Source organism: Schistocerca gregaria, chromosome 3 (genome assembly GCF_023897955.1).
Source record: "Schistocerca gregaria isolate iqSchGreg1 chromosome 3, iqSchGreg1.2, whole genome shotgun sequence".
Lineage (NCBI taxonomy): Eukaryota > Metazoa > Arthropoda > Insecta > Orthoptera > Acrididae > Schistocerca > Schistocerca gregaria.
Window position 1 is genome coordinate 433465927 of NC_064922.1, and position 14214 is coordinate 433480140.

At 42.8% G+C, this 14214-nt stretch overlaps 1 protein-coding gene across 1 annotated transcript in view; it reads right to left on the minus strand.

Annotated features, from left to right (window-relative positions):
* The window catches only part of LOC126355408 (solute carrier family 22 member 7-like), a 133017-nt gene that overhangs the window by 78399 nt on the left and 40404 nt on the right, over window positions 1-14214 (minus strand). Inside the window, exons 2-3 of the mRNA XM_050005712.1 lie at window positions 9707-9981; window positions 9243-9470 (exon numbers count right to left, since the gene is read on the minus strand). Of these exons, the coding sequence (XP_049861669.1) occupies window positions 9243-9470; window positions 9707-9981 (503 nt within the window). The remainder of the gene's footprint in view (window positions 1-9242; window positions 9471-9706; window positions 9982-14214) is intronic.

The following is a 14214-nucleotide window of genomic DNA, read 5'->3' on the forward strand; positions in this document are numbered from 1 at the left end:
AAGTAGGTAGCAAAATCTCTTTCGTTAATTAATGAAAGAATCGGTACAGATGCAATTATTAAAATTTATGAGAAGGACCGATAAAAATATTAGAGAACTAAAAAGAGAATTAAGTGATAGACAGTCTAACTTAGAATCACGAGTTACTGAGAAAATTATAAATCTGGATACAAAGCTAGAGGACCAGAAAAATAAGTGCAAGAGAGGAAAAAATGAAATTAGATTTGTCTACAATCACCTGACCCTTGAGCATACAAATAAATCTGGATAGAAAATTAAGGAGTTGGGAGATGTTACATACGAAGTGCCAGGGCGTGTAGATACTTTAGAGAGCACTGTTCAGTGCAGTGAGGCGCTAATGAAGCCACAAGTTAGCGCTGTAAGTGAAAACCAATGTTTCATTCTATACTTCGATCTTAATGAAAATTTTCAACATGCAGCATTTTTATTAATGCGTTGCGAAATGACTTCACTCAAGATTGTCAGAAAAGTATAAACTTAGACAATCAAGAACCTTATTGAAGACATACAGTATTGAATGGGGATCAGACGTACCAGAAAGATATGGAAATTTTGAGGAACCTACAGAACGACTCTTAGAGAAGTACTGGTCGGAGGAGAAGCTAGAGGGTGTGGAGAAACCTTTTATATGAACACCATGTTGTAGTAGGCTGCCAGCAAAGTCTATGGACGAGTACTGTGAACATTTAATCTTTTTATTTACTCATGTACAGCCGCATCATGAAATATATAGCAAATAAAAAAGCCAAGTTCATAATTTGAAATGCAAAATAGGTATGTTTCTATAAAAAAATACTAGTCAAATACAGATATACATAGCCAAAAATACAAGATATATCATATTTCGCTCATCCCTGAATTTGATGTAAGATGCAGCTGTCTCAGAATCATTCAGGGGATCCTCTTGAGAACACACTGTGGGTGCATGCGCTAACCAGAATTTTAGAAGTTATTCCATTGTGAGGATTTATGGCAGCTTAACGGAGGAGGAAAACACCCACAGTAACTTCCAACAGGTTGGAGCAACTGTCCATACATCTGGCCGAACCTTGGAACATATTTACAAAATCTTCACGCCTGACAAATTGTTAGCAGTAAATCTGGGAGGGCCCTAGGTGACCACGTAGGTCATCTGATCTATCGGTGTGCGATTACTTTGTGCGGGGAGCCACCAAGTCTAATGTGGATTGCAACAACCCTCATAGTCTTCAAGAAGTGCAACAGGACATTTCAGATGAGATTGCAGTACTTGCAGCAACCCAGCTTCGATCTGCCTTCAGCAACTTGATGACCAGGGCCAAAAACTGCCAAGAGTCAAATGATGGTACTTTCAACATCTGATACCGTCAGGTTAGTACTGTATTTTCTTTCCCCTGCTGTACTTCTTTGCACCTTGGTACACTATTCTCTGGGCCACTTTTATTTGCCCCACCCCACATGTCAAGTTGTGTCTAGAGTGACTTCTGGGTAGGGTGGATGGGGACAGTTGTTCAAGCACATACCATTCTAGATGATATTGAGCTCCTTTCCTGCCTCCCGTTTGTTAAGGTGGAAAAGACCTACTTGTGTTTTACTGGGGTTTGATCTTAGATTATTACATATGTGATAGTTCGTGAGCACTGTGAGGCCATTTCCAACTTTATTAAAGGATGTTGCTTTGCGTAATAAAAGAGTTGATCTTTTGGCCAATTAGTTGGTCGTTAGTATGTGTGTTAAACACCAGTGACGACAGAAGAATACCTTGTGACAACCCATTCTTCTTATATCCCCATCTGCTTCTCGTTTGTTGGAATTCGACGAATCTTCTGTTAACCAACAGTGTAGTAAGATATTCTACCAATCTGTCATTGTTTGTCATCTGATTTTTAGAGAGAGGAATTCCCAGGTGAAATTGTATCTTGCAGTTGGTTAATGAACACTAATCTGCCGGAAACTACCTCTCAGAATCATCTTCAGTAAATTGAGTCAGGCTGAGAGCCTGAACTGTGCGGAATCATTCCCAATTGTGCCCCGCCCCCCCTCCCCCCCCCCCCCCCACCACCACCCCGCCGCTAGCCCTCCCCATCGATTCGATACCTGTCTGGTATCATTCCATGTATTATGTTAACCATGTGGGCTACATCGGAGCAATGTGAACATTTACATAAGGGTTTAAGTATTTTGATCACCCATTTGAAGACATTGAAGAGTGGGGTTGAACACTGGGGGTGAGTGGATGGTAGTGACAGGCCAAAAGGCCCAGAGTAGATTCTGTTGACAATATACAGGGTGTTACAATATGGTACGGCCAAACTTTCAGGAAACATTCCTCACACACAAAGAAAGAAAATATGTTATGTGGACATGTGTCCGGAAACGCTTACTTTCCATGTTAGAGCTCATTTTATTACTTCTCTTCAAATCACATCAATCATGGAATGGAAACACACAGCAACAGAACGTACCAGCGTGACTTCAAACACTTTGTTACAGGAAATGTTCAAAATTTCCCGTCGCATGGAATCCCTGCTGCGCTGATGCAGCCCTGGAGAATGGCGTATTGTATCACAGCCATCCACAATACGAGCACGAAGAGTCTCTACATTTGGTACCGGGGTTGCGTAGATAAGAGATTTCAATAGCCCCCATAAATGAAGGTCAAGAGCTTTGACGTCAGGAGAGCGTGGAGGCCATGGAATTGGTCCGCCTCTACCAATCCATCGGTCACCGAATCTGTTGTCGAGAAGGGTACGAACACTTCGACTGAAATGTGCAGGAGCTCCATCGTGCATGAACCACATGTTGTGTCGTACTTGTAAAGTCACATGTTCTAGCAGCACAGGTAAAGTATCCCGTATAAAATGATGATAACGTGCTCCATTGAGCGTAGGTGGAAAACATGGGGCCCAATCAAGACATCACCAACAACGCCTTCCCAAACGTTCATAGAAAATCTGTGTTGATGACGTGATTGCACAATTGCGTGCGGATTCTCGTCAGCCCACACATGTTGATTGCGGAAACTTACAATTTGATCACGTCGGAATGAAGCCGTAAAAGAGAACATTTGCACTGAAATGAGGACTGACACATTGTTGGATGAACCATTTGCAGAATGGAGGCCAATCAGCTGCTGATAGTGCCTGCACACGCGGTACATGGTACGGAAACAACTGGTTCTCCCGTAGCAGTCTCCATACAGTGACGTGGTCAACGTTACCGTGTACAGCAGCAACTTCTCTGACGGTGACATCAGGGTTATCGTCAACTGCACGAAGAATTGCCTCGTCCATTGCAGGTGTGCTCGTCATTCTAGGTGAACGTCTTCCTGTCGGGACACCTTCGTTCTGGAAATCTGTCTCGATACAAACGTACCGCGCCACGGCTATTGCCCCGTGCTAATCCATACATCAAATGGGCATCTGCCTACTCCGCATTTGTATAACATTGCACTGACTGCAAAACCACGTTGGTGATGAACACTAACCTGTTGACGCTACGTACTGGTGCGGTTGTTGCTAGTACTGTAGAGCAATGAGTCGTATCTCAACACAAGCACCGAAGTCAACATTACCTTCCTTCAATTGGGCCAACTGGCGGTGAATCGAGGAAGTACGGTACATACTGATGAAACTAAAATGAACTCTAACATGGAAACTAAGCGTTTCCGGACACATGTCCACATAAGATCGTTTCTTTATTTGTGTGTGAGGAATGTTTCCTGAAAGTTTGGCCGTACCTTTTTGTAACACCCTGTATAATGCCTTTATTTTATTCGAGTATATGACGTGTCACAGCTCAGCGAGGCAACCATGTGTCACTATGTTGTTCCTGGCCGGCGCTGACGTATCAGCAGTGGCTTCCGCAGACAAAAGCCCTGTGACACGTTACTGGCCTCTAAAGGTCACAGCTGTGACATCGGCGGCTCCCTGTTTCCCTTGGTGGCATGGAGCCCTGACGGCCCCAAGTCTCGGCACCTATTTACCATAGTGGCATGTGGAAAGGACAGTGCATGGTCTTCAACTTGCCGCCCTCTGGCAGCAGACAGACGGCAGCTGTTGGACAGCAGCTGGTGGTGAGACACTAAGACACACTATGAACTTAGTGCTGATGGCAAGACTCGTACACATGGCTATTGCTGGTGATGTCCACACGTCTCTCTGCCTGTCGTGGCCCTCGGTGTTTTGGTGCTGCTGCTGGAATCAGGCAATGACTTCTGACTCAAAGTTCAGATGTTTTTCTACCGCTCTGAGGCTTATTTGTTTCACTAATACCTGGCACCCAGTCACGTTGCCTGTAACAAGACTTTCGCCGTGGTGTAGTGCCATCGACCTGCCCACTAGAGCCGTTATAGCTATACGGTGAAATTTTCCACTGAGCCCTGCCAGCCTCGTCTCATAATCCCATTATGTGTGTGTTATTCTGACCAACTGTCACTACACTTACAGCTACCTGTCTACAGCTATTTATGCACTGATTCATGGTGTCTTTCTCACTATTTATCATTATTTTAGCTAAAAACTGGTTAGCAGCGTTACAATACTGATATTGTAGGCACTCTGTCGGAGAAACTACCAGTTGGAAATATATGTTATGTGCTACCCAGTATTAAAAAACGGATTATTTGTAAAATAAGAGGGTGAAGTTGACAGATGGGATGTAGGTAATTATGGATATGATATTAGGCAGAGTGAAGGAAATCATGATAATGGGAGGCATATGAATAAAATGAGCCTAAATAATTATAGGAGTTGAGACAGCCGAGGCTGGGAACTGTTAAGAGGAAGTTACTGTCAGGGAATACAGGACTCTAGAGAGGGACACGAGACCTCGCATCAATAACGATCCATAGTGAAGTGGTCCAGATTAGAGAACGCAACTGTATTGCGATATAGTAACCTATAGTTAGGAAAAGATGTAGGCCTTCAGTGCAAGTGCAAACTAGTAGACATAGCCATGAAGAAGGGAAAGTAGCTATGAATACCGAGGTATGAGAGTGCATAAGGACTGTAATAAAACAGAAGAGAAAGGACCACAAAGGAATGTACTATAGACTTCAGTGTAAATCGTAAAGGATTGAAAGAAAATGAAGTGTGGGACTTAAGAAATGAGGAAAGTGAGGCAAGAATAGAGTAAAAGGTTGCTAACATAGAAAAAGAAGAAGAGAATACAAGAGATAATGAAGGAAGCAATGAGGACAGTGGTGCTGGTAACGATGAAAGTAGCGGATAAAGTTGTGAAGGATATGCTGGATCATATGTTTGTAATGACTGTATTATGAAAGGTGTTGTGCCTGACAAAGAGATAAGTAAGGGATTGCCAGACGATTGCATAGCTATTGGGCAACTATTTAGTCCTTTAAATAATTATTGTGATTTTATGGTTTACTAACAGCATGACATGGTAGGATCTGAAATAAGGGAAGACAGTGAAATGGAAATTAAATAACTGAATGCCATGATAAAAAGGGCTGAAGATTCACATGTAAAAACAGGAGATGGTGATGAATAAACTGAAGAAGCTATGGAGAAGTATCTACTGCAGGAAGGAGCTGATGTTGGGAACAGGTTTGTAGGGCAGCCAAACCCTACCATCAGCTCTTACCAACTGAAATCTGGTCTCATCTTACCAGGCCACACTTTCTCAGTCGCTTAGGGTCCAACTGATGTGGTCATGAGTCCAGGTGAGACACTGCAGGCGAAGTCGTACTGTTAACGCAAGTCATCACTGCCATAGACCATTAACGCCGAATTTCCTCTCATCATCTTAACCGATACGTTCATCCTATGTCCCTCATTTATTTCTGCTGTTATTTCACGCAGTGTTGCTTGTTTGTCAGCACTGATACGTGTACGCAAGCGCAGTTGCTCTCGGTCATTGAGCGAAGCCTGTCGGCTGCTGCGTTGTACGTGTTGAGACGTAATGCCTGAAAATTGATATTCTCGGCACACCCTTGACATTGTGGGTCACGGGATACTGAAATCCATATTGATTTCCAAAGTGGAATGCCCCATCGATCTAGCTCCAGCTATCGTTCCACAATCAAAATCTGTTAATTCCATTCGTGAGGCTACATTCACGTTAGAAACCTTTTGACATGAATCACCTGAGAACAGATGTCTCTGCCAGTGCACCGTCCTTTATTACCGCACTCTGCACAAGCGCATATCACTGTCCCGTGACTTGTCACCTCAGTTTATAGGGTGATTATAACTAAAGTTAAACTTCCAAATCGCTGTAGCAATAAAACCGCTGGTCAGAATTACGTCAAGGGGTAAAACGTATGGCAGATGAAAGAAAACATTGTGAAAATTGATGGCGCTGTTTGTGTGAGAATACGTACATGAAAACACCTGTTATGCCCGCGACCCATTGAAGTTGGTATAAACACGCCGGGTACACGGCTTTACCTCCTTTCACGGCTGCGACGCTCTCCATGACTGCCTTAATGCAGGATCTCGCTCTGCGTGTAAGGCTGTATTACAAGAATGATGACTGTGAGCACTCCGCTGTGCAGAAGCTCCAGACGCTGAAAGGTTTGAGAAAAGGCGTTGGTCCGATGACTGCCTAGGGTCTGAAGAAAATGATTCGGAAATTCGCAAAGATGGGTTCTTTTGGTGTGCAACCTGGTAGAGATAGGAAACGAATTGATTCGACGTCAGTAGAAACAGTTGCCACAGAAATGCAGGAAATTGCGCGAACTTTGGACACACCCGTGAGCACGGTGCGTAAAATCCTATGAAACATCCTTCCTTGCTATCCGTTCAAAGTTACTCACGTGCACGAGTTGTTCCTGTTGACCTGCCACCAAGGGAGACCTTTCCTTTAGAAATTCTTGCTTGTATCGAAGAGGACAATGGTTGCCCTTGGAATATTTTGTGGACAGATGAAGCCCATTTCCATATGACAGGATATTTCAATACACGGAATTGTCAAATATGAGCAACGGAAAATCCACACGCAAATCAACCGGTACCACTTCATCCCAAAAAGGTCACTGTGTGGTGCGGGTTTACGGCATCCTTTATCATAGGACCAAATTTTTTCCAAGAGACAGATGCTCCCTGTCCTGTTACCTGTACCGTCGCTGGTAAGCCCTATGAGTGTCTTTTGCGCAACCACGTCATTCCAGCTCTCAAACAGCGTGTATGTGTGGATGGGATCATTTTTATATAAGATGATGCGCCTCCGCACACTGCAAATCCAGTTAAGCAGCTACTGAAGCGCCATTTCGGAAATGCTAGAATTATCAGCCGCCATTTCCCTACAGCCTGTCAGTCCCGATCACTTGATATTAATCCGTGTGTCTTCTGGCTGTTGAGCTACCTGAAAGATGTTATGTTCAGTGCTCCGATTGCGATGAAGGCACGCATTGCGTAACACATTCTGAATGTGACCCCGGAAACACTTCAATCAGTTGTGGAACATGTTATTTCTCGATTTCAGCTTGTTGCAGAAAACGGTGGACAGCATATTGAACAAGTTTTGCGCCAATCACACGGAAGTTTATAATCCGATTTGATTTTGATTGGTGCTTTTTATGCAGTTTTTGGCCTCAGGACAATTAAAAACCGATTTTCCCCATCTGATGTGGTATGAAATTGCCATGGTGGATGGACATACGTAACTAACAGTATGACACCTGTTCACCCATGCACACTGAGTAATGCAGTTTGCTTAACGTCAAATGTACACCTTAGGTTGTATAACTCATCTGTCATTTGTAGTAGTCCACTATTAAATTACAGCACCATCTATTTCTACATTTTGTAATTATTTACTTTTCTTCTGCCTTACGTCTTCCCCCTTCTCCGATAATATTCCGTTGCAATTTGACGTCATTCTGACAAGTGGTGTTCTTTCTAGAGCCTTATTAAAGTTTAACATTAATTATAATGACCCTGTATATATAATGTAGAATGAGAGTATACTTGGTACACTTTTACGTTTATTTGGATATTTACACCTATGATAATCTTTGCACGTTTGAACACATACGAATTCTTTGGCTACCAGAGGTTGTAGTATTGTTGGGTAGAGCTCGGGTGAGCGAAGTAAGCAGTTGTCGGCCAGAGTGTTGTGTCATGCAGAGTGAAGAGCTTGGATGGCGGATTTGCTGTTCAGGAAATTAATTTTTGTTAGTGATGCACCATGATGTGATTGAGGATAGAGAATTGAATGATACGATACATTTGGATGAAGGTAACAAATATCGTAGTGAAAAGATTTCATATTGTTGAACGACGTCTATTTGTTGGTATCCGGAGTAAACTATCAAACATGTATTCAGTATTTTAATTGGTTTCCTTCCACCATTGTGGGTTAAAACTATTTCATTTTAAAAAGTAAAGAGAAAATTTTACGTAATTTGAATATTCTGTGTGAAAGTAATTTTTGTGGTACCGTATAACATTTCTGTCTCAGTAAGAGGATTAAGTGTAATTGCAGAATACTTTCCTTCTTCAATTTACAAATATTGGACTGAAGTTCATCCTAACAGTTAAATGAAAACTGTATCTGGTAAAACCTGTGCTATCACGCCTTGCACTACTGTATTTAGAATGAAGCATCTTTCTGGAAAGATAACAAAGATTGAAATTACGAAAACAGCCTAATAGAATCAGTAATGTAAGGCAGTGTGCCACGCAGTGATTTATTTCGCATACATGTCATTCAGTACTCAACGCTGTTACAGTGTACAGGCAGAGCTGACTCTGGTTATCCATTGCAGAGGTAAGAAAAGATAGTGGGGCCTAAATGAACTTACTGAGAAAATTAGGGACAGTATTAATTTGCAAATTTAACATATACTCAACGTTTTTCTAACAGAGTATAGTTCTCGTTACGCAACGGTTAGTCAATGCGTGTGTTTGTTTCATGACAAAGAAGTGGTTAGTATTACAGATAACCATTCCTCACACTCAGTCACATTTACAGATAGTCAGATGCAGTTTAGATTAATTAGTATTATACACACCAAAAGGAGTGCGCACAAATATGTTCGTGTTCAAAAGTAGGGTAGCTAAGGCTATTGTAGATCAGACTCTCTAATAGTAATTTAAAAGTTACATAGTTTCCCAGTAAAACGTGATAGATGCATCACGTTCATTCAGTTGCAATAGTAGAATCGTATTTAGAAAGTTTCAGCTGGGCCGTAGTTACAAAGTTTCAAAGGCGGCCGAAAGCGACCAACTTCATTTAGCTTGCTAAGTAAATGGATAAAAGCTTATAAAATGAAATACCTGTCTCCAATGTAACATATTGCCAGACCAACGACGACGGAGAGGCCTTGGATCAAGGCGAGAGTATTGCTGACCACAATTTCTCGGTCGCAGACCCACTTCTCCTGGGCAGGTAGAGTGAGCGAATACCATGTTGTATCAAATTCCCATCCATACTGACATGATATCGTTTCGTTTCCTTGTTCTATATTTTTGTACATGGAACACTTACTGTACGATCCATTTTTCCTGACAAATTAAAACAGACTGCATCAAAATATAAAATTTTCTTCAGAAAACAAACAATTAGGAAGTTTGTAATAATATCAAGACTGAAAGAAGAATTGTGTTGCAGGCACTTTACTTAAGAATCTAAAAAGGTAGAAATGGAAACATAATGAAATTGTCCCATTTGATTATCATGAATCAGTCATGTGAAAACACGAAATATTTTTCTCTCTTTCGGTCACACACCTCCTAATTACCTTGGTATCGTCAGACTCTTCCATTCTTCGATGCTAACATTCGATAATTCTCTTCCAGGAACGTGACACCAGTGGTCAGGAACCACCATAGACATTATAAACATATGACTGGGAGAGGTACATAAGAGTACAGAGAGACAAATGTAAATACAACTCAGCCGAATTTGAAATTTTCCTCTGCTGCCAATTCTGTCCAGTATGCATTCAAATGACGATTCCTTTTCTGCTGTGAAGCTTAATTTTTCTGTCTCATCATCAGTGGGTTTTGTGGGATCCTGAAACATAAAGGTTGTATGTAATAGCACTTCCTCAAGCAGTGCATTTGAGAAGGGATATGACACACCATCGTTTTGCTCATACTTATTTCGTCCTCTTGTGATTGTGCCACCACTGGAAAGCGCAGTCCACGTGTGGGGAACTACCACAGATAGCATATAGCTGCTAATTCTTAGTGATATTAGTGTATATAAACTGAAGGGAAAAATCACAACACCAGGACATAATTAATGTAGAGTAATGAAATTTTGGGAGTACGTTTCTCTAAGGAACTTATTTAAGTGATTAACAGGTTAATACATGCATGATAGAAGCCACTGTCAAATATGAAATGCTGGTACATTAGTAATCGATGTAATCGCCAGAATGTTGAATGCAAGCATTCAGACGTTCATGCATCGTGGTGTACAAGTGCCAGATGTGTGTTTTTGGGATGGAGTTCTGTGCCGGTTGCACTTGGTGTGGGTCAATAAAGGGACGAATGCTGGTTGTCCATGACGCTGGAGTTTTCATCCGATGATGTCCCAAATGTGCTCGACTGGAGACAGATCTGGAGATCAAGTAGGCCAAGACAACATGTCTATATTTTGCAGAGCAGGCTGCATTACAACAGTGGTACGTGGACGAGCGTTATCCTTTTGGAAAACACTCCCTGGAATGTTGTCCATGAATAACTGCACAACAGGTCGATTAACCAGACTTGCATACACATTTGTAGTCGGAACACGATACGGCCTTCTGAACACGATACGGCCATTACTAGCATCAAAGCAGACCCAGCTTTCATCGGAAAACACAACAGATATCCACCCTGGCTTCCGATGAGCTCTTGTTTCACACAAATGGTGGTGGTTTTGGATGAGTGGAATGCAAGCTACAGGGCGTATGGTTCGAAGCTTTCCTTGAAGTAACTCATTTGTGATATTTCGTTGTTTCACTGCAGCTGCTGCTGATGCAGTACGATGCGTCAGTACCATACGCTGAACACGACGGTCTTTCCTCTCGGTAAGGCCCCTTGACCGTACACAGCCCTGTCTTCTTGTGGCTGTTCATTCCCATGATCACCGCTGCAAGCAGTCGTGTACAGTGGCTACATTCCTGCCTAGTCTTCCTGTAGTATCGCAGAAGGAACATCCAGCTTCTTGTAGCCCATTGCACGACCCCGTTTAAAATCAGTGAGCTGTAGATAACGGCGCCTTTGTCGCTTTAAAGACATTCTTGGCTAACATCAAGTCATGACATCCAATATCAAAGGTAATTAACGCTCGCGACCGATACAGTGTGTAAATAAAGCGAACTTGATTTGCGTTCTCATAATGGCACACTTATGCGACTCGTCCTAATTCTGAAAAGGCATCTTTCAGACTTAGAAACGTATGTACCAAATTTCATCTACGTCGTATAACTTCTTCTTGGTGTGGCTATTTTTTTCTGTCAGTGTATATATTAAAACTGTATATGGGCATACCATAGCAACAATGCAAGATGCAGTGAAACACGTTGCATGACTTAATTTGATACCACGTTCGTTACTGTACCAAGTCGTTTACTTAGGTACCAAACAAGCTTTGTAAAATCGACGATTATGTTGTCAGTGTAAAGAACTCGGCGAGACGGAACAGCTAACGTGCTCATTGTTGTGAAAAACTTCAAATTTCGCCAGTAAATTTTGAATTATATGTAAGATTTATCCACATCCAGTTTAATTAATCAAACAACACATCTACACTTAATACGCTACTAGCCATTAAAATTGCTACACCACGAAGATGACGTGCTACAGACGTGAAATTTAACCGACAGGAAGAAGATGCTGTGATATGCCAATGACTACCTTTCCAGAGCATTCACACAAGGTTGGCGCCGGTGGCGACACCTACAACGTGCTGACATGAGGAAAGTTTCCAAACGATTTCTCATACACAAAAAGCAGTTGACCGGCGTTGCCTGATGAAACGTTGTGATGCTTCGTTTAAGGAGGAGAAATGCGTACCATCAGGTTTCCGACTTTGATAAAGGTCCGATTGTAGCCTATCGCGATTGCGGTTTATCGTATCGTGACATTGCTGCTCGCGTTGGTCGAGATCCAATGACTGTTAGCAGAATATGGAATCGGTGGGTTCAGGAAGGTAATACGGAACTCCGTGCTGGATCATTAGCAGTCGAGATGACAGGCATCTTATCCGCATGGTTGTAACGGATCGTGCAGCCACGTCTCGATCCCTGAGTCAATAGATGGGGACGTTCTCAAGACAACAAACATCTGCACGAAGTGTTCGATGACGTTTCCAGCAGCACGGACTATCAGCTCGGGGACCATGGCTGCGGTTACCCTTGACGCTGCATCACAGACAGGAGCGCCTGCGATGGTGTACTCAACGACGAACCTGGGTGCACGAATGGGAAAACGTAATTTTTTCGGATGAATCCAGGTTCTGTTTACAGCATCATGATGGTCGCATCCGTGTTTGGCGACATCGCAGTGAACGCACATCGGAAGCGTTTATCCGTCATCGCCATATGGCGTATAACCCGACGTGATTGAGTGGGGTGCCATTGGTTACACTTCTCGGTCACCTCTTCTTCGCATTGACGGCACTTTGAACAGTGGACGTTACATTTCAGATGTGTTACGACCCGTGGCTCTACCCTTCATTCGATCCCTGCGAAACCCTACATTTCAGCAGGATAATGCACGAGCGCATGTTGCAGGTCCTGGACGAGCCTTTCTGGATACAGAAAATGTTCGACTGCTGCCCTGGCCAGCACATTCTCCCGATCTTTCTCCAAGTGAAAACGTCTGGTCAATGGTGGCCGAGCAACTGGTTACTCACAATACGCCAGTCACTACTCTTGATGAACTGTGGTATCGTGTTGAAGCTGCATGGGCTGTACACGCCATCCACGCTCTGATGACTCAATGCCCAGGCGTATCAGGCCGTTATTACTGCCAGAGATAGTTATTCTGGGTACTGATTTCTCAGGATCTATGCACCCAAATTGCGTGAAAATGTAACCACACATCAGTTCTAGTATAATATATTTGTCCAATGAATATCCGTCTATCATCTGCATTTCTTCTTGGTGTAACAATTTTAATGGCCAGTAGTGTATATATGTGGAATGTGTTTGGATAGCGTCATGCACACCACACACTGTTTTTATAATATTACATGTTTTGTATCACAGACTTGGTTCTTTGAACCACCAGTATCACTGATCGAGTCATGAATGAGCCTCTAGTCACTTAAAAAAAATGTAAGATTGTCTGATCATACGTGAACACAACAACGTGCCTACAAACGCTCAGTAAGTCTCATACCCTACTCCCCTAAACCGTAGTTTCACAACATATTTTGCATCTATGTATTGATAGCCTCAAGCATTATAAATTTTTGTAACAGTTCTGAGAAAACTGATTGAATTACCAAGGAAAGGGTGGTGATTTGTCATAAGAATTATGTGTCAGTTTATTATTCAATAAACTATTTTAGGGACATTAATAATTAATAAAACCATGCAATCTTGTTAATTATATTTTAATTAAGTGTGGATTAACTATCAAACGTACAGATTACTCTAATGAATTTTTGACATATCCCTGTGGATGTCGGAATGATCCAGATTAGTTGACAAAGCCAAAACTCCATCCAGTGAGGAGGGGTGTGACTCGATTAGAGAATGGCCCTGGGCCTCTTAGTCTATTCAGGCCCATAATGGAGACATTACCGATCGAGATAATGCAGTGGTTAGCACACTGGACTCGCTTTCGGAAGGACGACGGTTCAAACCCATGTGTGGCCATTCTGATATAGGTTTTCCCTGATATCCTAAATTGCTTCAGGCAAATGCTGGGATGGTTCCTATGATAGGGCATGGACTATTTCTTTCTTCACTCCGACCTTGCCGCAGTGGATACACCGGTTCCCGTGAGATCACCGAAGTTAAGTGCTGTTGGGCGTGGCCGGCACTTGGATGGATGACCATCCACCCACCATGCGCAGTTGCCATTTTTCGGGGTGCACTCAGCCTCATGATGCCAGTTGAGGGGCTACTCGACCGAGTAGTAGCGGCTTCTGTCAAGAGTACCATCATAACGACCGGGAGAGCAGTGTGCTGACCCCATGCCCCTCCTATTCGCATCCTTCTTGGAAGATGACACAGCGGTTGGATGGTCCCGGTAGGCCACTCGCCTGAAGACGGAGTGCATCCTTCTCTCATCCGATGGGATC